General features: G+C 35.3%; 1 protein-coding gene, 1 long non-coding RNA gene and 2 other non-coding genes across 9 annotated transcripts in view; 2 read left to right on the top strand and 2 right to left on the bottom strand.

The window, feature by feature from the left end:
* The window catches only part of LOC137641483 (uncharacterized), a 73531-nt gene extending 46767 nt beyond the window's left edge, over positions 1–26764 (top strand). Inside the window, exons 2-5 of one of the 2 annotated variants that reach the window (XR_011044529.1) lie at positions 13994–16817; positions 17618–17893; positions 25167–25276; positions 26627–26758. This is a non-coding gene — a long non-coding RNA (uncharacterized lncRNA). Of the gene's footprint in view, positions 1–13993; positions 16818–17617; positions 17894–25166; positions 25277–26626 lie in introns of both variants that reach the window. The other variant, XR_011044528.1, reaches the window with a different exon arrangement.
* Positions 1467–1538, top strand: TRNAP-AGG (transfer RNA proline (anticodon AGG)). Its single transcript has one exon. It is a non-coding gene; the product is annotated as a tRNA-Pro (tRNA).
* Positions 7334–7405, bottom strand: TRNAH-GUG (transfer RNA histidin (anticodon GUG)). The gene has a single exon. It is a non-coding gene; the product is annotated as a tRNA-His (tRNA).
* The window catches only part of LOC137641481 (Kv channel-interacting protein 4-like), an 852695-nt gene continuing 850753 nt past the window's right edge, over positions 25286–27227 (bottom strand). For all 5 annotated transcript variants that reach the window (XM_068374090.1, XM_068374089.1, XM_068374088.1 and 2 more), the window contains one exon: positions 25286–26940. In XM_068374090.1, coding sequence (XP_068230191.1) covers positions 26893–26940 — 48 coding nt within the window. In that variant the 3' untranslated portion in view covers positions 25286–26892. The remainder of the gene's footprint in view (positions 26941–27227) is intronic.

Here is a 27227-nt window from a genome sequence, read left to right as displayed (position 1 = left end):
CTCTCGTCGTCCTTTGAGTAAGAAGGAGAGTGAGTAGTTATACCCTTGTGAGAGTGGGGTGCGCGTGCGCGCATATCTACCTATATATTTCGGTCCCTTTGACAGGTCGCGTACACTAGTATATACTGTGTGTATTTATGTATGTATAAACAAGGCTCACCTGTTATTTTGAATGAACTGGTAATAAGGAAAAACGAAAGTATTTTTTTTGTGTATACGAAAATCGTTCGTATCCTAAAATCAAGAAAGCTAAGAGAACAAACGATAAATTAACATCATATTATGGTATGTTAGAAAATTGTAAAGAATATCAACCCCATAATGAAATACGATTTGGCTAGTAATAAGAAAGATATCCCTGTCCCCATAAACGGCAGACACCCCTTTATGGTTATAGGAAAAAGCTCGTTTACTATCTTGAGTACAAAATTGGACGATTTGCACTTTTCAATTAAACGATAGAGTGCTAGCAAACTTATTTTGTGGTGGTGAGCTGGTCGAAACTGGGAACCCACCCTTGGCAGGCGTGTCTCGAGATGGAACTTTGTATAATATAGGCAAGGTATCAGAACTTGGCGTCCTGTGAGATATCATCATCAAATTATTATTATTTTTGTCACCATAGATTAGTAATAGTTTTTTATATATATACCCATCCTGATACAAACTACCACTTGAGGATCATCGCCGGGGAGAGAGAGAGAGAGAGAGAGAGAGAGAGAGAGAGAGAGAGAGAGAGAGAGAGAGAGAGAGATTTAGGATGTGTGCTAGATTTACTGTAACGTAAACAAATTTATTTTCGTAGGATAAATTTTCATATCTGTCACAGATCTTCGTGGCAGTCTTACTTTCTGAGAGTAATTATAGTGAGGCACATTATGGTTGTACTTTAGTTTTTCTATTAAAAAGAACTCCGGGAGAATATAATAAGTTTAAACAGCAGTATCAGTCAGTGTAACAAGCTGCAAAGCAGCAGTATCAGTCAGCATAACAAGGTGCAAAGCAGCAGTATCAGTTAGTGTAACAAGCTGCAAAGCAGCAGTATCAGTCAGCATAACAAGGTGCAAAGCAGCAGTATCAGTTAGTGTAACAAGCTGCAAAGCAGCAGTATCAGTGTAACAAGCAACTTCATTTGAAGATATACTGGGGGAAAAATTGTAATACCCCGAACTTGAAAAATATTATAGAGAGTATTGGTTTATAGCATGAGCTTTAAATAATTTTAATTCAATTTTGATCCTTTTAAGCATATTGTATGAAAGCTGTGTGATTGGTTATAGAAGTTGAAATGATAATAAATGTGAGAGTACGGGTATGGTTGATTAATTTGCATGATAGAACGTTGAATGGCCTTTGATACCCGAGTGCTTGACTTAAACCCTAAACTTTATATTTACTTCAATCCATTTGGACTGCAGAAGAGGAAACAACAATGTGTAAGTTATCGAGTTGCTGTAGCTTCCACTGGCCTGTTGGTCTAGGGGTATGATTCTCGCTTAGGGTGCGAGAGGTCCCGGGTTCAAATCCCGGACAGGCCCTTGTGGTGTTCTTTTCTTGTCTATTTCTCGTGCGTACTGCACTGTATTCTAATATTGTTTACTGCGTTTCTTTTACAATATTCTTAAAAAATGAAATAGTTAATGTAGAATATTTTTTATCTTAATTTACCGGGTAGGCTAAATGTACATATTCCAGGCTGTTTTTAAAATAGCTTTCAATCTTGCCGCTTCGTGTTTTTATATTTTATCTTCGGTAATCAACCCATAGAGGCGTGTGATCCAGAAGACTTAGTTCCTTCATGCACAGAAACATTTTAATAAAAATTTTCGAGTATTCTTATATATTATTGATTTCTTTTATCAAATAAATTACGAATGACAATGTGTTCTTCACAAGGTTAAGAGTATATTACGGGTGGATTTTCTTATAAATTATTATTGTTGTTATTATTATTATTATTATTATTATTATTATTATTATTATTATTATTATTATTATTATTATTATTATTATTATTAGCTAAGCTACAAATGAAAGCTTCATTCCTCCGTGCATTGATTTAAACTTCCTATTATTAAAAATTATTATAAATATACATTTAGACAGGATATTGCCTATTGAACTGTAAAATTCACTAGTTTACTTAGCGGCCTGTTGGTCTAGGGGTATGATTCCTGCTTTGGGTGCAGGAGGTCCCGGGTTCAAATCCCGGACAGGCCCGACATTTTTACATGCGTTACATTCTAAATTCTTGTATTTTGCAGAAGTTTCAAAAGCCCTCACTTTTAGTATCAAGAAAACATTGGCTTAAACTGCATCATTCACACGCTAACATTGTTCAGAGAAAACGAAAGATATGTCATCATTTTGAGATGCACAACAACGTGACACTCATCTTTTTAATCTGCAATGTATCTGAATCTGTCAAAATGAAAAGCAGCAAAACAGCAGTATCTGTCAGCATAACAAGCTGCAAAGCAGCAGTAATTGTCACCATAACAAGCTGCAAAGCAGCAGTAATTGTCAGCATAACAAGCTGCAAAGCAGCAGTATCCGTCGGCATAACATGCTGCAAAGCAGCAGTATCAGTCAGTGTAACAAGCTGCAAAGCAGCAGTATCAGTCAGTGTAACAAGCTGCAAAGCAGCATTATCCGTCGGCATAACAAGCTGCAAAGCAGCAGTATCAGTCAGTGTAACAAGCTGCAAAGCAGCAGTATCAGTCAAAATAACAAGCTGCAAAGCAGCAGTATCAGTCAGCATAACAAGCTGCAAAGCAGCAGTATCAGTCAGCATAACAAGCTGCAAAGCAGCAGTATCAGTTAGTGTAACAAGCTGCAAAGCAGCAGTATCAGTGTAACAAGCTGCAAAGCAGCAGTATCAGTCAGTGTAACAAGCTGCAAAGCAGCAGTATCAGTCAGTGTAACAATCTGCAAAGCAGCAGTATCAGTCAGCATAACAAGCTGCAAAGCAGCAGAATCAGTCAGCATAACATTCTGCAAAGCAGCAGTATCAGTTAGTGTAACAAGCTGCAAAGCAGCAGTATCAGTTAGTGTAACAAGCTGCAAAGCAGCAGTATCAGTCAGTGTAACAAGCTGCAAAGCAGCAGTATCAGTCATCATAACAAGCTGCAAAGCAGCAGTATCAATCAGCATAATCTGCAAAGGAGCAGTATCAGTCCGCATAACAAGCTGCAAAGCAGTAGTATTAGTCAGCGTAACAAGCTGCAAAGCAGCAGTATCAGGGTGCAAAGCAGCAGTATCAGTCAGCATAATCTGCAAAGGAGCAGTATCAGTCCGCATAACAAGCTGCAAAGCAGCAGTATCAGTGTGCAAAGCAGCAGTATCAGTCAGCATAACAAGGTGCAAAGCAGTAGTATTAGTCAGCGTAACAAGCTGCAAAGCAGCAGTATCAGGGTGCAAAGCAGCAGTATCAGGGTGCAAAGCAGCAGTATCAGTCAGCATAACAAGCTGCAAAGCAGCAGTATCAGTCAGCATAACAAGCTGCAAAGCAGCAGTATCAGGGTGCAAAGCAGCAGTATCAGGGTGCAAAGCAGCAGTATCAGTCAGCATAACAAGCTGCAAAGCAGCAGTATCAGGGTGCAAAACAGGAATATCAGTCTGCATAACAAGGTGCAAAGCAGCAGTATCAATCAGTATAACAAGCTGCAAAGCAGCAGTATAATCAGCGTAACAAGCTGCAAAGCAGCAGTATCAGTCAGCGTAACAAGCTGCAAAGCAGCAGTATCAGTCAGCATAACAAGCTACTTTGCAATAACAGTTGGCATTCCCATCAAGGCAATAGTTATAATCAGGATCCCAACTGTTGGTATCCCCAGCTGCACAGTTGTTGTGGAAGTGATCATATTTGGCTGCAGTCATTATGGTTGTGATAGTCAGCATCCTTAGCTCTGCAGCAAGTATGGAATTCAGTGTCCCAAGTGTGCAGCTGTTGTGATATTCGGTGCCCCAGCTTTCCAGCCATTGTGGCATTTGGTGTTGTAATTTGCAACTAATGTGGCATTTGCTGTTTGAGCTGTGCAGTTGTTGTGGCATTTGATGTCACAGCTGCCCATCCATTGTGGCATTTGGTGTTGCAACTGTGCAGCTGGTGTGGTATTTGCAGTCCCCTGTACAGCTGTTGTGGCATTTGGTGTCACAGCTCTGCATCCTTTGTGGTATTTGCTGTGTGAGCTGTGCAGCTGTCATGGTATTTGGTATTCCAGGTGTGCAACCATTGTGGAAATTGTTTGAGCTATGCAGCTGTTGTGGAATTTGGTGTTCCAGCTGTGTAGTCATGGTGGCATTTGATGTTTTAGCTGTGGAGCTGTTGTGGCATGTAGTGTCCCAGATGTGCAACCGTTGTGGCATTTGAGCTGTGCAGCTGTTATGGCATTTTGTGTCCCAGCTGTACAGTTATTGTGGCATTTGATGTTGCAGCTGATACAGCATTAGCTATTTGAGCTGTGCAGCTGATGTGGCACTAGCAATTTAACCCGTGCAGTTGTTGTGGCATTTGGTGTTTCAGCTGTGCAACCATAGTGGAATTTGCAGTTTGAGCTGTGTAGCTGTTATGACATCTGGTGTCCCAGCTCCGCAACCATCGTGGACTTTGCTGTTTGAGCTTTGCAGCTTTTGTGGCATTTGGTGTCCCAGATGTGCAACTGTTGTTGCATTTGCTGTTTGAGCTGTACAGCTGTTGTGGCATTTGGTGTCCCAGCTGTGTAGCTATTGTGATATTTGCTGTTTTAGCTGTACAGCTGTTGTGGCATTTGGTGTCCCAGCTTCACAGCCATTTGGGGCATTTGGTGTTGCAGCTGTGTAACTGTGGCATTTGCAGTTTTAGCTGAGCAGCTTTTTTTGGCATTTCCCATTTGAGCTGTGCAGTTGTTGTGGCAATTGTAGTTTGAGCTGGGAAACTGTTGTGGCATTTGCAGTTTGAAGTGTGCAGCTGGTGTGGCATTTGGAATCCTAGCTGCACAGCCATTGTGGCAATTAGAGTTGCAACTGTACAGCTGATGTGGCATTTGCAGTTTGAGCTTTGCAGCTATTGTGGTATTTGGTATCACAGGTAGTTGTGGATTTTCCTGTTTGAGCTGTGCTGCTTTTGTGGCATTTGCTGTTTGAGCTATGTAGCTATTCTTGATGCATGCCAGGACATGCCAAAAGGCATGACCTGCCTCCTTTTTTTTCTGGGGCGGAGATATTTTGGCTCGTGGCTCTTGGTAGCATATCATCATGCTCCAAGTCAGGGCCAAGATCTTCCATCCCCGAGCTCCCACCCATTCAAACTCGGGATGGGTTGATGTCGATTCCGGTGTGGTGTTTGAGCTGTGCAATTGGTGTGGCAATTGCTTTTTGAGCTGTGCAGCTGTTGGAAATGTACAGCTATTATAGTATTTGCAGTTTGAGCTGTGCAGCCGGTGTGGCTTTTGCTGTTTATGCTGTGCAGCTTTTGTGTCATTTGCTGTTTGAGCTGTGCAGCCATTGTGGGATTTGCAGTTGTAACTGTGCAGTCATTGTGGCATTTTCTGTTAAATCTGTGCAACTGTTGTAGCCTTTGGTGTTCCAGTTTTCCTGTTGTGGCATTGGTGTCTTAGCCTCCCAGACATTGTTGCATTTTATGTCTCGGCTGCTCAGTCCTAGTGGCTTTGTCTCGGCTGAGCAGCTGCTGGGTCCTTCGGTGTAGCCTAACTGATGCATATCCGCTGTAGTATTTGCCATCTCCAACTGCAAAGCTGGTGTCGTATTTGTCATCCTTACTGCAAAAGTGACATGGTATTTGTCATCTCAGTTGCACAGCTGGCATGGTATTAGTATTTACAGCTGCTCAACTGGTTTTAGTATTTGGCATCCCTAGCTGCAAATCCAGCATGGCCTTTTGACATCTCGAGAGCTGTTGTAACATTGTCATCACAGCTGCACAGCTAGGTAGTTGTATGCTGAGAACTAGAGAATTTTATCTTTTACGTATAGCAACAGACTTTAATGAGGATGAGTGCATTAAACAGTTTCTCTCTTCCACCGATTTAGAAAAGTAATTATATTCTTATAAGTCAGGACAGGATTAGCAATGAAACTATGAAAGATTACCCGACTGCCATATGTGGATGAGATCATGATGAGGAGTAAAATGAGATGGTTTGGGTATGCTCTTTGCACTCCCCAAGAGAGATTAGTTCACCAAACGTTCAACTGGGCTCTTGGAAGACCCGAGCCTACATGGCTGAGGATTATGAAGCGCGAAGTAGATGATCATAAATGGCGAAATCTAACCGAGGCCCTTTGTGTCAATAGGCGTGGGAGATGATGATGATGATGATAATGTGGTTTTAGTGATACCAGGTTATTAAGTACGGTGTGACAGTCTGAACGATCCCTTGGTCTCGGAATTCTCCTTGATAATCTGCGCATGCGCGAACATTACCGTTTGCCAGTGCATACGAGGTTGACGTTTTATTTTCCTGTAATGTTAGCGTGCGCAGCTCAACATTACCGCTTGCCAGTACATACGAGCTTGATGTTTTATTTTCATGCGAGCGAAGCGAGCTAATGGCGGAAAAGAACCATTATACAATGTCGAGGAGAATTCTGAGACCGGGGCATCGTTCAGACCGTCACAACGGCAAACGACGGTTGGGTTATATAGATTTTGAAATATATGGGATGAAAGATTTGAATATATTACAGAGGTGTTTTGTATTTATTGTTTCTCTGGTGTTTCGTGAAAGAGATTTGCATATAGTTGCGAGAGAGGTAGCTAATTATTATTATTAGGCTACTAGCCAAGCTACGACCCTTAATGGAAAATCAGGATGCTACAACCCCCAATGGCTCCAGCAGGGAAAGTAGCCCAGTGAGGAAGGAAATAGAAAAATACCGAATAAACTATATGTAGGAAATTATAAAAAAGCCAAATAAGATTATACTACGATCAGTAAAAACTTAAAAAATCGATCAGTCGTGTATAAATTATGAAACGAAACTTTTCTCAAGCTCTTTGACAGAAAAACATTTGTATCAAGTTTGAATGGGCGAAGTTCCACCGATTCAACCTAGGAAGATAATTCCACAATCGGGTCACAGGTGTAATAGGAATTCGAGAGAATTCCGCTTAATATTGAGCATTATAATAAACAAAAGGCTGTGAGATTATAACTGTTGTATGAAATATTTTTGAAGATTGTCTAACTCCGAGGAAGATTGTTATGAAAATCTTATAAACTATCGAACTTTTAACAAGCTCCAACAAATATTATGTCGAGTTTAAATCATTTCACGAAAGTTATACGAAAAAAAAAAAAAAAACGCAAAAATTTAAAAATGTTTCGACCCCTGCCGTGACCAGGATTCGAACCTGGGTTATTGCGGCCACAACGCAATGTACTAACCACTATACGATCACGGCCACCGGGGACATGTGAGAATGAGCTTTAAATTTTAATTTTGTTAGACTGTGCAGTAGCTGATATTCATATTTTTGGAAATTTGTAATGAAATAGATTATTATTTCAAAATTGCAGCTGTTTTTATGTTGAAAAGGCTGACCTAAATCTTTTTATAGTTTATATATGAAATATCTGCATACAAACAGCCCAATATCTGTTTTGATATTGTTACTATTTTTAAGATATTTTATTAATTGTTTATTTCTCATATCGTTTGTTTATTTCCTGTCCTCACAGCTATTTTTCCCTGTTGGAGTGGGCTTATCTAATAATGATGATAATAATAATAACGATGAAAATTTGTGATTTAAAAGATAATTACTATTGGACTGATGAAACTGCATATCTTAGTCATTAATCAAAATAGTGTTCTCTTGATCCATCTCTTGACGGTACATAATTAAGATTTTTCTCATGCTTTGCCGAGTTAAAAACAGTAAAGAAAAAAATAATCCGTGTATAGGCCACTTATAATAGTTGCAAGAGAAATTTCTAGAAATCAGCAGCTTCACTGCTAGTTGCAGTTATTGGCTCAGATCCAGTGGCAGTGTACTAATGGTTTGCATTTTCTTTAAATATCTGAAATGTCACACATCAACCTCAAGACTACTGTGATAAATTTTTAGCAAACTGTCATTGCAACCATACACATTCACAATCGGAATTGCCGCACTATCTTTATGTAGTTTTAGGATGGCTGTACTTCCGTGTAGATATCTTCAAATTTTCTAAAATAAGATTCATCTTTTCCTTGTCTTTGAAGGGCTTTCATTACTGCTGAAATTTTGACAGAATCAAAAACTTTCTCATAGTCTTTAAATGCAATTCAGTGGCTTGTCATATTCTGTTGATTTTCCCATTAGATTGATTAAATTGGTATGTCACTTTTTGAATATCTTCTAAAGCCTTTCTGCTCTTGGTTGATTAAAGTCTAGCTGTCTTTCTATTCGGCCTAATATGATCTTTCTAAATATTTTATATATTACTAAGAGTAAACTTATTGGTCGGTAATTTTCAGGTGTATTGTCTCCCTTTTCGTGAATTAGTATAATAATGTTTTTCCAAGCTGTAGGTATAGAGCATTCTTGCAGACATTTTGTGTAAAGTTCAGTGAATTTTACTACTATGAAATATTCTTCATCTGTTTTTGAATTAATTGTTAGGCCATCATCAACCTTTACTTTTGGTTCCAACTCGGGTGTTTTATTATTCTTATTGGAAAAGTTATTCCTAATATCCTCTGCAATTTTTATCACCATCACTCCATCTCTTTTATTGGTAACATTTCCATTTTCTTCCTTCAAAGCAAACATCTGTTGGCGCCCTGTTCCAAGTAGTCTTTTCATTAATTTGATGCTTCTTCCTTTCTTTAGTGTTTCGTAGATTTTTGTGTCTAATTTGGTTAACGAATTTCTTGGGTTTTTAGTTGGATAGTTCTGCTCATTCTATTTCATCTCGTGGATTTTACCCTCATTTCCAATCTTATCTTTATAAGGTTTTGGTCTTTAATGATAGTTTTCCTTTATCTTGTTTAGGATTTTCCCACCCATCTCTTGTGCAGATTCCAATACAAATTTTGTGGATTTTTTAATGTTCATTTCTTCTTAACTTCCATTTTATCATGTAGCTGGGTGGACCTATTTTGTGTTGGTAAACTAAGCTCCTCAGATTTTTTCTCTTGCAGAAATTTTTATTTTCTTTCTTGAAATAAGTTTTCCTTTCTTTTCTTAGATCTAAACAAATTTTGTTTCTCACCTTTCTATGGTCAGTTGACTTTCAACTTTTTTAGCACTTGCATTTTTAACAAGTTTTAAACAGAGAATAGAATCTATTTCCTGTTTGTTTCTCCTTGTTCATTTTCTATGCTCTTTATAATAAAAGGTGTTCATGATTTGAAGATTTTATTTCAGGGAATTCTACAAGAATGTCTCCTCCACCGTTCCTTGTGCCTATTCCAAATTTACCTACTGCTGATTCTCCTCTTCTTTTGACCTGCTTTAGCATTGAAATTACCCAAAACAAATGTAAATTGAGTCATGTTTTTTTATTGATATATACAGATCTTCATAAAAAGATCATATTTCCTCCTCTATGGGATGTTTTTGGTGCATACATTTGAATGATTTTCATTTTATACTTCTTATTTAGTTTGATAATCCTGCAATTCTATCACTAGTACTAGAAAATTCTTCTATGTTACTGCAAAATTTTTATTAATAAGAGAACCCACTCCATTCTCTTTGTTCCTTTCTGAGAATTGTGATCAATTCGGAAAGGCTAGTATCATGCACAAGCAGAGGATTGAGTACCAGGGCATGCTGATAGACACGACAGAAGAGATTCTTACCATCAAACCATCGTATCAACAGACTTGGAAAAGTAGTGCAGCTGTTCCTTCACAATTAAGAACTTGCTGCTCGACAGTGGCAATGTCCTCTGGGACATCTTTCTCCTTTGGAAAAGGTCATTTCACAAGCTGCCTCCACCAACGATTGCTCCAGCGATTCCCTATCACCAGTGATGTAAACCTCACTAGGGGAGTACCACTCGACTCGCCACCTCAAGAGAAGCTACTGTTCACACACACGCTTCCAAGGCAAGATGGGGTACACACCTGAGAAGCCAGTCTGCCTTGAGAATGTGATTCATTTCATGGAGGATGACTCTTGTGTATTAACCTGCTGGAAATACACGCAGAACTAAAACCATTGCTAGCTTTCCAAACGAGTATGTTTGGACACCTGGCAGTGTTGATGAAAGACACCACCATCTTGACTTGAGTCAACAAGTGTGCACCGTTTCATAGAACCTTTGTGGGTTAGCAAAGAAAGTGCACATCTGACAATATAGTAGAGCTGTCAGCAAGGTTCATACCAGTTAAATTAATGTTCTAGCAGACTGCTCAATTGCCAGGAGCATAGTATAGGGCTGGAGTGATCTCTACATCCTTGCATGGCAGAGAGGCTTCTTTATTTTTGGGGATCATATTTGAGTAACCTGTTTGCCTCTTGAATGAACAAAAAAGCTGCCTGTGTTTTGGTCTCCAGTTTCAAGCCTGACGACAGCATTAAAGAATCGCCTCCCAACACCCCTTGGACAATCTAGATGCATAAGTCTTTCTAGCGGATTCACTGATTACTTCATAGACTGTTGACAACATTAGTCCTGAGGATGACTCTTTGGGGTTTAAGTGGCCACACACCAAATGGTATCGAGATCTGTTGATGGCGCTTGTCAAGGTATGGTGACAACTACCCATCTTCTGCAATTAGTGCTGTAGAAGAGATACTTCTCCGGTTGGAGTTTTTGCATTGGATGGCAAAATTTCATGTCTACTTCTTTGAGAGCTGTTCTTCATAGTTCCCACACTAAAAGGCTGTTGCTTGGTCTTTATTTAGGTTTCAAACTGAAGAGCTCAGACCTTTCCTCTTCAGGGAAATTGTCTAAGCTCATGAGGAACTTCAAACAGTCTTGCCCTCGCTGGGAATTAAAGTACTCGGATCTTTCAAGAGGACCTTGAACGGATAAGGATCTGAGCCCTATGACTGTCTTCTCATTACCCTTAGACCCGGCATAGTGGGTAGGTGAGCAGCTTGAATTTCGTTTGTAACAAGTCATTCTGAAGGATAGAAGAAGGCCTCCTTTACTTTTGTTACAGATTTCATGTCGAAGACCCAGAGCCCAGCAATTCGCGACTTCACATTAAAGTAATTTTCCTTCTCTTATTTACAAGAAGCATTTAACTGAGATTGAGGTAACTTGCTTCTCTCTCTTGTGAAAACACTACGTCGCTACCTAAAGTAAATTCGTAGTGAAGAGTGCAACAAGTACTCCTCTTGAAAATTTATAGACAAACTTCAATTCTTATCAAAATGATAGTCACGGAGTAAATCATAATCAAAATAAAACATCAAGAATTTATATCTGAAGAACTAAAACTTAATGGAAAAATGATGACAGTGTAGTTAAACTGAAACCCAACTGCAGCAAAATAAGCAGAAGTAACACTCTGCCCAATGGCAAGCCATCTTCGTTGCCTTGATGCTCAATCCAAACATAATTCAATGGAATATTAATGGTCTTAAAACCCATTTGCATCTAGGGAAAATTCAGACTTAAGAAATTATAACCCCATTGCAATATGCCTATAGCATACTAACGATACTGTTCCTTCAATCGGAAATTGATCATGGTTACTCTGTGATCTCGTTCTGTCCTTCTGTTGATGCATTAGGAATTGTGATTTAAGTTGCTAAGATTCTTAATACATCGGAATTTCAATTATTTGGAGTTGAAGTACATCTGAACAAGTCCCTTATTATTTATAATATACACACTCGACCGTCTTGCAACTGTAATTTGCAAAATTTAGTAAAATGATTTCCAGACAAGCAAGATTATTTCTTATTAAATGCAGACTTCAATGCCAACAATCCACTTTGGGACGCTAATTGCGTTACTAGTGATACTAGGAGTTCCAAAGTTGAACAAAAAGGGGATGTTTATAACTTTGTATATTAAGAGGGAGATAGTAGCACTTACTACTCAAAAACGCATGAATATATTCTTTGATAGACTTAACTCTTTCAATAATAATGTTGGTAGGTTTGAATGCTCCAATGAAAATGTTGATAGGTTTGAATCCTTTATAGCAATGACCATTTCCCTATATTAATAATCATGTTATAACACAACAAGTCTCCCCATTCATCGTTATAATACAAATAAAGATGACTTAGATAAGTTTTAAATCTTTTTGGGGCAGGTGCCTCGCTTTAATTATTTGTAAGATCATGATGAAACTAATGATTTCTTTGTAAACTTCACTCAAAGAGCTGACAAGTCTGTGCCCTGATTAATACCCGGCCAATGAAACACTTGGTTCCTTAGTGGTAAATACATAAACTCAATTGAGGAAAATCACACAATTGGAAGGAAACTATAAACTAAATAAAATATTTACATTTTTTAGTACTGGTCGCTAATATTGGAAAATATAATTAACAAAAGTACTTCAAATGTGTAGAACAAACATTATTTTTTTAACAATTATTATTTTTATTAGTTGTACAAATCTGTGTCCTTCACACCTCGGCGACCTTTCTCAGTACTGAGCTGAAGGTGAAAAGTAAAGAGTCTTTGGCATGAGTGTCACTCGCCACATGTCTTACTACCTCTGAAATCTTCTGCAACCGCCCTAGCTTCCTTGTTGATAATGGGATTATGTCTAGAAGCTTAACAGAGTTTCAGCCAATATATATATATATGTGTATATATATATATATATATATATATATATATATATATATATATATATATATATACACATATATATTTGATGCTGGGTGTTTACTTATAAAGCTCATTTTTTTGATCAAGTAGATCCAGTATTGATGCCGTGGGCCAGTTTAAAAACTTGAAATTGAGATTTGTTAAATGTCCCATTTCCAGATGCAAAGGGCCTTTCTCTATTCATCTCTGTAACAAAGACATACATCCTGCTGGGTGTTAATTCAATAAAATCTATTGTTTTCTGGAGTTTTTTTTCCAGGTTTTTAGGCAATTTATTGAACAAGGCATCTTCTGTCTCCATTGATGGTAAAGTCTCTTGAAAGACAATAATTGAGATACTGAATGACGTAAGTGCAAGTTATTTTATCCTCGAGGTCTGGACAATCTCATTGAAAGCCAAGGAAACAATTTATATAATAATTAGTATGATGGCAGTCTCGGATGATTTTTTTGGAATAGCTTGCATTCAGTTCCTTATGTAAAAATTTTTGACTCTACAGTATGAAACATTATATTTAACATTTTTAGTTTAGTTAGTGAAGATATTTTGAGATATTAAGGTGTAACTTTAACATTGATGTTGTGGTTATATATATTAATAAAATATTCCGTAATTATATCCATAAAATATTTAGCATAAGTTGCATTATTCGAGATAAAAGAGATTGAGAGAAAATTGAATAACAATACCTGGCAAAAGAAATAAGAATGAAGGATTGGAAATAAAACTAAGATATCGTTTTCCAATTTTTTACTATTAACAAGAGAATCACACATTTACAACATAAACAAGGGCAAAAAGGCCTTTATTTTTATCTGTTCTCAGAGGTACTTTACCTTAAGTACCTGACATGGAGTAGATCAATATATTGTTTCCCTGTTTCTTGAGGATTTGTTAACAATGAGTACATTTTATTTTCTTCTGGGAAACAGTGGATTGCAAAAAAATCCAAATTATGGAACTTATTTAATTAATTAAAACCATTTTTGTTTGCTATAAATACATCTGTGGTGAATGAAGTGAATAACTTTATGAAATTTTAATTATGAGTCCCAATTGTTATATCCATTTTTAAGTAACATTTTTAAACAAGGTTTCCTTGAAATTTTTTTTAGAAATTTGACATTAAATTTACAAATTTATAATCCTTCTTTGTTAATAAGTTAAGATATTAAATAGATTCATAAATAGTTTAAGAATACCTAAGTTATGTTAATTCGTTCACAAACTTCATTCAAAATTGTACATTTTTCAGATAAAACCGATGGCTTCCAGTTTATGCTAGACAAGTTGGCTTATTTCAGGCTGTAACAAACAAAATAGTGTCAAACAAGTTTCGCGTATTTGAACTGTAATTTTTTTTTTTTTTGAATAATTACCAAGTAATGTTTGCTTTTTTCTAGTGGTGACAAATAAAATTTTGCTAATTTCAAATTGTAAAAAAAAAAAAAATCCTTATGTAAATTAGTGATAAAAAAATGTGGCATCAAATTGAAGTGGGATAATGACTTTGGGGAAACATTTAGAAAAAAAAAATTCCCGTAACAGAAATGACCCAAGTATCTTTTGTTACCTATGGAATACAGCATTGTATTTTTCGGTAGTAAAAGTAATAAAACACATGTTCTATTTTCTAGTCACAAAAATGGAGTTGGAAAATAATAAAGCATTGTGTTTTCAAGTACAAAAAATGAGACCTGAAATAGATTAAATTTTCGTGTGAGAAAACTATGATTGTGATACCCCAATGGAATTGTTCCTGCCTAGCTATCTGTTATATGGGAGTTCGAACCCTGCCCAAGCTCAATAGGTTTTAGTAGTGTCTGCAACCTCGCCATCCTTTTGAGGTAGGGATCGGGTGTTTGGGGGAGCCTGGTCCTAGCTCGAATGGAGAGGGGGCTTGGGCACTGATCATATGTATATAAGGTCAGTCTCTATGGCATTGTCTTGTCCCTTACCTGTGCCATGCTTGAGCAACCATTAGGCATTTAAATTACCCATTATAGGACTAAAATTTACCCCGCGAATAGGTTGAATTTTTGTAGATTTTTTTTTCATGATTGTATACTGCACACTCATTGCTGTACATTTATCTATGGACAATCTGTTTCCAATGAGATGCAAGTAAACATGGCAGGGATTGTAAGTCGCAAAGGTCATACAAAATACTTTTGTGAATCACTACTATAATTTGTTGCAATGGCATTTATAATTAGTTTGTCCTCGCTGAAAATGAACAAAGACTGTAGCCTACATGCAGCTGGGTAATATATTAATCAATACAAATTTTGGAAATGTCACTTTTATTCATTTAATTTGTAATTTTCTTAGTTTAAATTAAATTGTTTTAAAGTTCATTAAATTGTATGTATTTTTATAGTGTGTATAGTAACGCTGTGTACATTATGCGAAAGACAAAATCAAAAGTATTTAAGACAGAATTAAAGTATATCACTGAATACATATAAAATAATAAACAAATGATCAGATTCTGTCCAAGGAACATGAGGAATAAAGTGACGATTTTGATATACTTCACAAGTATTCCTTTCAACATGTAAAAATCTATAAATCTTTCCGGAAATGAAAGTTGACCTTATCAAGAACCACAATTCCTCATGATATTTTTTCCATAAATTTTTACTACGTTTTAATTACAGTTTAATTACAAAAATCTTACAAATTACAGTTATAATTACGCCCGGGGGGGGGGGGTGTCTTGTGGTACAAATCTCATAAGATACATTTTTACATAATGGAGAAATTAATTTAATTAAATATTCTATTAAAATATAATTGAAATACAGTACTGTATACTCATTTGTCACATATTTCCTTTTGCTTGAAATGTTTAGTTGAAGTTCTAAATGTAATATTAGCCCCTTTTTAGTAATATTCCAATTAGCTTTGTACATTTGTCAAATTCTGAATTTATTGGATCAATACTGATTCGGGGATCAATTTTGCTACATTTAACAATTGTAGGAAATAAAAAAAAAAAATTCTTTATAAGTTGGAAAAAAATTAGTTTTTTTTATTTAGAATTAACTTTAATATTCACCAGCAGCGTAATGAATAAACTCTTCTGTACTAGTTAAACGAAGTAATTTTATCATATAAAATTCTTAAGATATTACAGCTGAGTTTTTGCACTGGCTAATTTATTTTAAAATAATAAGATATTATTTAGTAAAGAGTGATAGTTCGAGATATTGGTTACAGATTCGCACTGGAAATCTTTCTCGCTACCAACATTGTCTGTTTTTTTACTCGTACTTAGCTGGTTAGCAGAAACAGAAGGACAACAATAGATTTGTGGGGTTTCATTTGATTAATCTTTAGAATGTCTTAAGATTGGCTGTTGAAAATGATTAAATGAAACTATATAAAAACTCATCTTCCCTTCAGAATATCTGGAAAAAAAAAGTTTAAATAGCAGAAATATAATATAGTTTTGAATTATTTAAAAATGTTGTTCTGAGAAAATAACTCTATTTTGATTTTAAATTATAGCCATAATTTTGAAACTTGGATATTTTTTTTTTATGGAATTTCACTGATCTCCCTTTCTGATTAATTCCTTCATGACTTGATAATTAACAATAAGGGCTCACAATGAAAGGAATTAACTGTGTAATGACTTGCAAATGTTAAATATTCCCACCATAATCTGGCAGAAACCAAAATAAAAAAAAGCCAAAACAAGACTGACACTTGCCAGAAAAGGGGTAAAAACAAATTTCCCGACACTGCCAAAAACACGTGAACTCGTCATTGTGAAATGTCAAAAGTTGCACAAACATTGTATGGGAAATTGCTTTTGTTTACCATTTAATTTTACGTGCGCTGTGTCATTTTCCGTTTATGTGGTTTCATCAAATGTCATTTTGTTTTTAGTTTGTCACTTCTCTTCCACCTCTCGTGAACCGCTCGTCTCAACGACGAACTCTTAAGAAGTTTCAATGAAGTGATTAGCCCAGTCTCAAGGAGCAAAGCAGCTTTATGAAGAGATTACAGCCATGCAATCTGGTGTTACAATCTCTATGACCAACAACGCGCTTTCGAAGTTTTAATCTCGGGTAAGTAAGCAATTAACAAGGTTTGCTTCAGGTTTAAGATAACTTTTCTTTAATAGCTTGAAATAGTCATGCGAAAAATAATCTGGAATAGTTTTTCCTTTTTTATTTTACTGGAGTGGTAAGAATTTTATTGAAAATTGTCCACTTCTAAGCATGGGAGGTATCATTAAGAGATACTTTTATTTCAACTACTTCTACAGACCCTTATCAAAAACTTGTGAGTCCAAAGACCTAGTAGCGTCTGGTGTGTGATTATCAGGATACATGAAAATACTCCATGCAAGAGTAGTATCACTTGCAACTAGTCTTCAGTAATGAAATTTCTTTCCTTACGTATTTAACTCTAGCACTGTCAATGTAAAGTAAATGCAAACAAATATAATTATTTCTTGTAACAGAAGTGAATAAGGAACCGCTCCAGATTGGAGCAGAATGGCTTGATTTTATTCATTTTAAAGTAGCAAAAAACTGATTAACATTACCTAGTGCAGCGTATTTGGCACAGAGTTATAGCCTATGAAGTACAGAACGCTATTTCTTAGTATAAAAAAGAACTCATTATCGGTCAACATGTCAGAAATGGTATTAGAATAGTACATTTGCTATGGTGAGAGTAATTGTATCATAGTCAAACTGTGAATTATGTAATAATAAATTGCTATAATTGTATAAAATAGAGCTGCAAGTTAGTCGAAAGTAACAATGCCATCAGTGCACCTCACGAGTTGGATTGTAGGCATTACTTAGAGAGCCTTCTTTTTTTATCTTTCTGACCAGCCCTTTAAATTATTATTTTCTAGCGCAACTGTTGGGACGCAGTTAAAACTTCCGTGCTGAATGGCCTACCCGGCCCGAGTGCAGGGCCACGTGACTTTAATTCCATTAAATCATATCAAACCGTAGCAGAGATAATTGGTACGTGTAACACCAGTTTACGCTACTGGAATGATTGAGTTCAAATGGAGTATTAAGAGGCCAGAATTTTAGGAATAATAATTAGATGTTACTTTGCCCACGTTCTCGACGAAGCTGTCAATTACCTTTGGAATTGCGACGCCAGTTTGCAATAGCAATACGTAAGTTGATTCATATCAATTCGTTCATTATTAGAAGCCAAATGAAACTAATGGATATTGTTATAAAACAAAAAGGTTAAAAAAAAACTAATTTTTTAAAGGGGGGAGGTAATATTGCTTTGATTAATGTAGACATTGCATTAAATCATAGAAAATGAAAGACTAGGTACGCCTAAAGAAAAAAAAAAACAGATTTTGAAAGGACTTTTTTTGAGGTGGTAAAAAAAATAATAACCTAAAGTTATATGTTTCCACAGATTCCATTTTCTCTAACTGTACTCGTACCCGCATGCGATTCTATCAAGACTATCTTTTCATGTATTTTATAGCATAAGGTATAATACGACTACCCCATTCATCATATGTTTCGTAAAACGGAGTTAAATACATAGCAAGACGAGTGTGCGAAACAGCACCACCGTTGCAACACAATGTGCAACGCAGATTGTTCAACCGACACAAAGATTGAAGAGTTATGTAAATATATATAGAGGTGAATGCTTTTGATCAACCGCTCATTGGTATAAGTAGACATTCAAAAGGACCGACAGACATCCTGCAGGTCAAAGGTCGTCACTCTTAAGGGGCTGACTTAAGGGGAAATTGGGATCACTCTTGTGGATCCTTAGTTAGCATGCAGTTTTTAATTTACGTGTTGTGCTTTTAATAACATTGTTAATACAGTATAACTCCATTAATCATGTTCGTTCTTTACGGCAAAGTATCATTTGATTGTCTAATTACCCTAAAGGCTTTATGAAACAAACCATAACGTGTCATATTCAGAATAAAGTGAAAGATAATTTTGAAACATCCAAAAAATGGACGATAATCAGTTAAGGATTTTATGAAAACCATCATAATTTTCTGCATTACCATTTAAATTTCAAAATTAGATATTTGACTTTTCAGGAATTGCAAGCAACTTAATCTCCTTACGAAGAAAAGAAACTAAATATACATAAATTCACAAAATGTAGGCCTACTTAAATAAGTATCACTGTTTTGGTAGTAAGTTCTTACATTTCATAGGTAAAGAGTAGGAGGGTATCCAAGTACTCTTTCTTGAATACAATGATAGTGATTGCTTCCCTAGAGTCTAAAATAAAGGGACATACATATCATCTGTGCCATCATGGTAACGAACCTCCGTAGTGTCTGAGACATGATACAGATTTAGCCGAGATTAATACATTGTTATTGCGTTGACAAAATTAAAAAAAAATAATTTTCACAATTACAGATTTAGCCAAGATGAATTAATTTTCTTTTTTTTGCATTGGCAAAATCGAAGAATAATTTCTACAATTACAGATTTAGCCAATACATATTAATTTTTGTTTTTGAGTTGACAAAGTAGAAAAAAAAATCTAAAATTACAGGTTTAGCCAAGATTAATTAATTTTTGTTATTACATTGACAAATATAAAAAAAAAATAATTTATACAATTACAGGTTTAGCCGATATGAATTTATTTTTGTTTTTACGTGGACAAAATAAAAAAAAAATCTACAATTATAGCTTTAGCCGAGACAAATTCCTTTTTGCTTTTGCGTTAACAAAATAGAAAAGTAATTTTCTTCTCAACTTGTAGTTGACGTGAACCTCATACTATTGTTTTATTAAAGCATCACTAATAGTTGCACGTCGATTAACTAATTGATCAATTGACACGAGTTAATTATCTCTTAAGACATAAAACGCACGTGTAAATCGGTTAATAGTTCGCATTCATGAACGATAATTTGTCTTAATCAATACTTTTAAGATTCAAAACAATGGTATTAATTTGCAGTAGAGCACCAATCTTCATTAAGTGTGTTTGATGTTCATATCAACATTTCGGTAACGTATGATTTCCAATCTTACAATTTATTTCATTGTCTAGAAAAGGACATTGTGACAACTTCCATCCCTTGAAGAACGTTATAATTCCCATATTGTGTAGCGCGGACACGTTTGGATCAACAGAAGGAAGTAATACATTTATCAAAATACTTTTTTTCTCATCTATGACATTATTATGATATGGCGCATCTTTTAAACAGTTGAAGCACACATCTACTAAAATTAATAACAAAATATTTTTTTTTTCATATGATTCACTTCTTTGATGGACGTCTTCATCGTTTAAGACTATAACGAGACAGTTAGAAATGAGTTTGGTGTCTTTGAGAATAGAATATTGATATTAGGCAGCATTATTATAAGAGGAGGAGTCAGAAGCATTTCTGTAAAATTCTTATTATTTTGGGGAGGGGGGGAGGCCTTCCCCTCCCTTGCGGTGTGGGTACACGAAGGACTCCCACTAAATTGTATCAAATTGGACAATATAGAGAGTAGATTCACTGGGAAGTCTTGAAAGTGGCTTCATTTCAAAGCCGAGCAAAGCATGTAGTTCAGACCAAAGTCTTATTTTGTCAGAATGATTACGATTATTAGGGAAGATTATATTTTTTTCCATTACATAGGTTTTTGCAAAAGAGCAGAAATTCACTTAACCTCTACACATCACTTCAGGGAATTCTCCACTTATAGATTTTTCAATTGGAAATATCCTGAATGCTCCCTTTCTGTATGGAACTTGAACCCGCCTTTTCTAAAATATACATTTTTACTAATCTACGAAAAGTGGTCAAACTGGGGTTCTTATAAATGAAATTCTCGGATGTTAGAAATGTAACCTTAGTTCAGGCAGATTTTGCTCTGAAGTACATGCTCTCTTTACATACAAACATCACTGGGAAATCAGAAGTACAACAAAGTTTCGCAACTGTTGGTATGAAGTGAAGCAGTTTATATTATATATGTACATTAATACCAGAGGTTAAACACCTTTGAATTGTAACATCTAAGATGCGAGTATAACACGATCTTAACTGAAAAAAAAAACGCCTCATTGTTGGTCATAAAAATAAAATGAGTTTAAAGCTACTCAGTGCAATACTGGACAGTCAGGATTTAGCCACAAGCAGTTGCCTAAATATTCTATGGTATAAAAAATACAAGCATTATAAGTATACGGTACTGCTTTATCATGATATAAATATATAAACTGGGTCTAATGTCAGTCATCTACAGAATGAGTAAATAGGAAAACTAAGAAAAGGCCGGGAGAGGGGGGGGGGGGAGGTTTGAAGCTATCGTCTTAGACGTTTCGTAGCTATTCCAATAGAGAGAGAGAGAGAGAGAGAGAGAGAGAGAGAGAGAGAGAGAGAGAGAGAGAGAGAGAGGTTAACTGCTAGAAATTGTTTTTAACATCCTTACAAGTATTCAGTGCTTGGAAAAATGACTTTATGATAGCACGGTCTTTGGTATCGAAAGTGAATTTATTATGATTTGTACCTCGATTTTCAAAAGGAATAAAATTTGCTTTGCAATTGCGAATTTAGTTTGCTCACTTACATTGATCTTGCGAGTGATGAAATGTAATTATTTTAATCTTACAAATGTTCAAATTGAGAGTGGTAGTACAAGTGACCAAATATAGTTTAATCTTACAATTGATAAAGTTTATCTCGAGATAGTTGGATTTTATAAGTGGTAAAGTTTAGTTTGATCTAATGGAGGGGTAATCAAATTTAGTTTCCTCGAACGTGTTACCAAACTTAGCAAATCTCATATATGCTACAAATTGGCGTAAATACCTGAATTTGGGATAATCATTATGGCCTTTCTTTTCCTTACAATATAATTCAAACAGATCGGGAACTAACGGGACAATTCCTTTTATTAGGATAAGCCCTGGAAAAAAATACATTTTTTTTACCTCGTTTCTGCATAAAAAGTGGTCATAAAACCGTCTTCCTTAACTATATTAATTTCCCTAAGCCATAATGTTTTTAATAATCTCAACATTACACCTAAAAGCTACAGCTACTTATCTAAACTGTACATCTTTTCTTTTTAGAAATCATCAGTATCTGGCATCAGGAACCTCAAAGGGTAATAACTACATAAACTATGTTCTGTCTTGTGGCTGAACATTAATGTCCATTGGATATTGCACTTTTTATTTATACTAAGACACATTCAAATGAAACATGGCCATATCAAATACATAGTCGTCATTATCACGAATGCACGAGTCGGATACTGACTGCATAATCTGTGACGGCTATAAAAAACGATTTGGCGTATGGCACTTCTATTAAGGGGGGGGGGGGGGGGTTATTATGGACAAGGTTTTGCCTACCTTGAGTTAAACCACTCTTGCAAGAATGTTCATTACACCAATCTTGAACCACTGTAATGTTCTGGAAGTAACAATTTCTCCATTTTTATTCCGTAATTTATTTTGTATTTTTTCTATAGTTGATTCATTTCTAACGTTTCCTATCACTACTGGGCTGCTTTCTCTATTGGGGTCCATGGGGTTGTAACATTCTGCTTTTCCAAGTAGGGTTGTAGCTTGGCTTACAATAATATCAATGCAATTAATTTGTTCTTGTAATAGTGAAGAGATGTCAAACAATGACCATCTAATCGAGTGTAGCCCATAGGGTGAAAGCAGCCTTAAAAGGAAAGTTTGAGGGCAAGAACAATACATGTAGCCTTTGGACACCCAATAACTCTATAAATATTTTCCAACCCTTTGGATATAAACGTCAACTTCACTTGCACTAATAACTCCACATGTAGCCTTTTGGACACGTACAACTCAAATATCTGAATTCTAGTATATTTTCTAACCATTTTAATGTAAAAATCAACTTCTCTACACTTGCCATTAAGCAAAACGACTATTTGTCGATAATTTCTGGTCACGGTTATTTAAGACTGAAATGATAAATGACCGTTACTGACTAGAGGAGGTGAGTTCTCTTTTATTTTCATCTCCATAGAGTAAAGTATCGATTTATAGCCGTCACAGACGCCACGCAGACGGTTGAAAAGAAAAGCCAATCCTTTCTTACAAAGGTATTGACTACAAGCATTCATTGCACAAGTTAAAGGATAGCATTACGCAATATTCTAAAGAAATTTACATCTTAATGTTTTCTTGGATTTTAATACATATTCATATATTTAAGTATATATATATATATATATATATATATATATATATATATATATATATATATTTACAAGTATTTATATAAGAGCAAGTTACAAGAAGAAAAATATCTTCTGTACAAATAATTTGTTCCTCAAAAGTTTGAGTTGGCCGAGCAACAATAATGCGGCCACATCTTTTAGAAATATGTACAGTTGCTTTTGATAATTGGAATTATATAAATCATTCGTTTCTTACATAATACTGCTATTTGAGAAAATATCATACTCTATATCCAACACTAAATACCACAAATAAAGCTTGTCTTAATTACCTCTCCTACCTACGTAATATATTCATCATAAACTTTTTAACATTTGCCTAAAACTTAACTTTCGAAATAGCGAACCATTGGCATGATTCTGTCTTCGTCTACGGCTAAATAACATTACGGAAAAATGAATCTCTTCTAAACCGAGACCTATAGCATAGACGGCCTTAGTTATGGCCTTCCTTGTAGAAAGTTTTGCGGCATTGAGGGACCCATCTATCGTTCCCGAGATTAATTTCTTTCAAGGGTTTAATTTATTCGAATGGGCCTTTCCAAGTTTTCCTTATAAAATAGATTTTCTTTTATTTCCTTTAATCGAATAGTTTTTTGTGGGACGCTTATATTTTTCCTTGACATCCGTGATAAATGTTCCTCTAAAGTCTAAACCAAGAACATCTCACTCTTAAGATAAATGTTTAGCCAAGAACATATATCTCTTGATCTCTTAAGAGAAGCTAAAAAGTAAAAAATATTTTCACTCTCCCGTCTCCAAGATTTGTAAATTATCTGTAATTTCGAAGAGTATACTTTCGCACAACACCACCGGTAATATTGTGCATGTGGGTCAGCTAAAGTAATGGTTTGCTATCTGGATTTGCGAATTGGAGAGCTTTAACAAGTTTAAATGACGATGAATTTTAATTTAAAACTATACGCATTTTTTTTATATCAAAACATTTCCGTAACTGCTTTGTAAAAATTCTAACTCTTTACTCTTCTTTAAAGGTATAATTACAAATTTATTAGATTTAACATCAACTTCAATTCTTTGCTTCACACAATAGCTATAAATAATTTATTATATATTTCGTGAATTCTGTGATGAACTTTAATGGCTTGTTCTTTTCTTCGTTTATTTTCTGCTTACAATGATTGTTAATCTGATAAAATGCCCCTATATTACTGCTTTAGTCCTATTTTATAATGTATTTAATCTACCATTTAATATAATTAATTGTAATTGCTGTATACTGTCTTAATTATTACCGCTTGTTTATATATAATTAATTGCTTATTTAGTAGCTGCACATTCTTTCAACATCAACGATCATAATTTACTATCATTCTTGACTTTCACGCAATTCAAATAACAAATAAAGTTATTAAAACATATTGTAAATTTCAAGAGTTGGGCAAGACTTAACTGGCCAAAATAATCACGTTATCACGTAGTTATATTTAACCTGTCTCGTAATTGTAAAAATCTAATTTTATTTCCTACAAAAATTATATTTGAAGATCACAAACGACTTATTACAAAAGACCCTTTATAGCTTTTTATTTTCACTAAAAAGGATGGCTAGAGGCTTTTCTTCAAAATTATTTTAAAATTTTAATTTCTTTAGATTTTTTTTTTTACCGTAACTTCCAAATAACCCATTCGGCCCAGGGCCTTATAGATGCCTTAAGTCTGATTTACATTAACCATGGTTTGACGGTATGATTGAAAATTCAATTATTATAACGGCCTCAATTATTTGTTTTATATGTATATACAGTAATGATCGATATTCTCCAGTTTTTTGTTTTTTTTTGTGGTGGTGCCTTATCTAAGTTTTCTATTGACTATCTACAGTACAATGGATGCCTCTATTTCCATAAAGTAGGGGAATAGGCTCGTGGCGGTGTACTCTTCGCATATCGAAGGATCTTTTCAGGTTTCCTCTGGCCCCATCAGTAACCACTTATCAGTTTTTCTACTTTATTCCATCCCTAGTTACTTTAATTCATTTTTTCTTGTGACCCAGCTACTTTTAAATTTTATTCCATTGTTCAGCTGAGATTTCCCTCCACTTAAACTTTGGCGCGGAATGATCTGCCAGATCACAATGGTGAGCCATATGATCATATATCAAATTAAAAACTCCATTTATATATAAAATATAATACTGGTTGGAATAAAGACAAGAGACTGAAACTAACAATCTTTTCTCTTTTCCATTAGGTAACAGATTGAGCTAACTTTGCCAAATCAAGCCTTCTAGAAGAGCAGCTTACTGGTGATTAATACAGAAAGGAAAAAAATTCTTCTTTTAAATGCTGTTACGTTTTCAGGTACTGTAATCTCCATTTTTTTTGTCTTGGCATTGATGAAACACTTCAGGCAATTGTAACAGCCTCGGAATGATTTACGGTTTCCAGTCTATTCAGAAAATTGAAGAGATATTTACTTATTCTCCAAGGAGGTACCCCAGGTCTATTATATCAAAGATGTAAAATGGATTAATGTTTCAATTACAAGCTAAATATTATAGTTTCTCTTTAATCATAATGAAAAGATTGAGAGTTTCTCTCTTTAATCATAATGAAAAGATTGAGAGTATATTAGCCTATGTGATTTTGGACTTGCTCAAGACATTCGTGTCTTCGTTGGATGGAGCTGAGGGATGCTTGATGGAATGTTTGAGCCAACCCTTTATGTCCCACGTCCAGCTGCATATTTTTTTTATTTTTGCCCTTCGTTTTTAATCTTCTAACTCTCCACCCATTTAATTGTCCAAATTTTCACATTGTTTTTATAAATTTCCACTAAAGAACATCCTTCGACCCAGTCTTGGAGAATCAACTGATGTGACAAAGTGGTCTTAAATAAAACATTTCAGTTACACCTGATGATTGTGTTTAAAGATAAATTTATATATCGGTGTCACAAGTTATCAAAACGTCCCTTAGAAAAAGGAGAATGTTTATTAAGGGGATCATTATAGATTTTGAAGTTCCAATTCACCTAGTTGCTGCAACATCAGATATTTCATCTTTTCGTTTTAACCATAAAAGAGGCTGCTTTTAATGTTACGACAGGCTAGCAATAATTCCTGAATAACTATGCTTGCAAGAAATAGCCAAAAAAAACCAGACAAAGGTATAATTGAGATTCGATAACTATAGGTAATAAAAGAGCAAGAGAGCTTGCTTGTATTTGAACCAACAAACCCAACCACTTATATATGAACGATGAATCACCACACTCGTGCATCCACAAACATACAAGTATTTTTCATGTGGTTTTAATTAGAGAAAAATCTTTAATAGATATAATTACCACCATTTTAATGTCAAGCTTCCTATTTTGGGCCGAAATATTAGAATTATAATTATCACCATTTTAACATAATTTTTTTTCTTTCACTGGTACAATATATATCATTAGTTTTTTATCAACGCAATGCATTTACTGTCGTTTTTTTCCAATTCTCAATGCTTATCAAAGTAAATGGTGTCTCTTGTATCGACGTTCAGCTAAATATATATATGTACACGCAACTCGCAAGATACCGCTGCACTATCTAAAAATTCAAGTCCAGTAAAATGCATCGTGTATTTTACAGTAATAAATAATTATCAATAATAACTATCAATAATGATAAATATATTTATATATGTATATATATTTCTTTGATTCAGATCAGCGTTTCCATAATGGATGGAGGATCTTCCATGAGATGGACCGACACCTCCGGCCCTCCCGCACCTTCCTTGCAACCAGCCACGGCCTTGTTCGCACTTCCTCGGACACCTTCGTGCCCTTCCCCAAAGGACCCGTCGTCGGCCGTGTCACTTTCCCCATTCCTTCCATGCGAAGAGGGCCCCGAAAACCGCCTCTACATGTTCCTGTTCATATCCTGCGGATGGTTAACAGGGACCAGAAGGGAAGAACTTGGGGCCTCATGTCAGAAATTTGTGTCCAGGATTGTCAGGGAATTCGCGATGTTCTCGTCCTGCGAAGAAATACAAATTGATGAAGGTGCAAGGTAAATCTGTGCAAGTTTAATGGTATTCTTTCCCTTTTCCTCACACACATACGTACACACTGTAAATGGGGTTTATGGACAGATGTACAACAGAGCCCATACCAACATAACGTTGAATTAAAGTAAAACGAGCAATTTAATGGGAATAAATCAGATAAATTAAATGTTTGAAACTAGTAAATATCGAAGGTTGTTTTTGCTGAGGAGGAATTGTTTCGAATATGGTCACAGTGTGTAACTGTTGCTTAGGAGGA

The sequence above is a fragment of the Palaemon carinicauda genome, chromosome 5 (genome assembly GCF_036898095.1).
Source record: "Palaemon carinicauda isolate YSFRI2023 chromosome 5, ASM3689809v2, whole genome shotgun sequence".
NCBI lineage: Eukaryota > Metazoa > Arthropoda > Malacostraca > Decapoda > Palaemonidae > Palaemon > Palaemon carinicauda.
The sequence above is the reverse complement of the archived record's forward strand: the minus strand, read 5'-3'. Positions and strand labels throughout refer to the sequence as shown.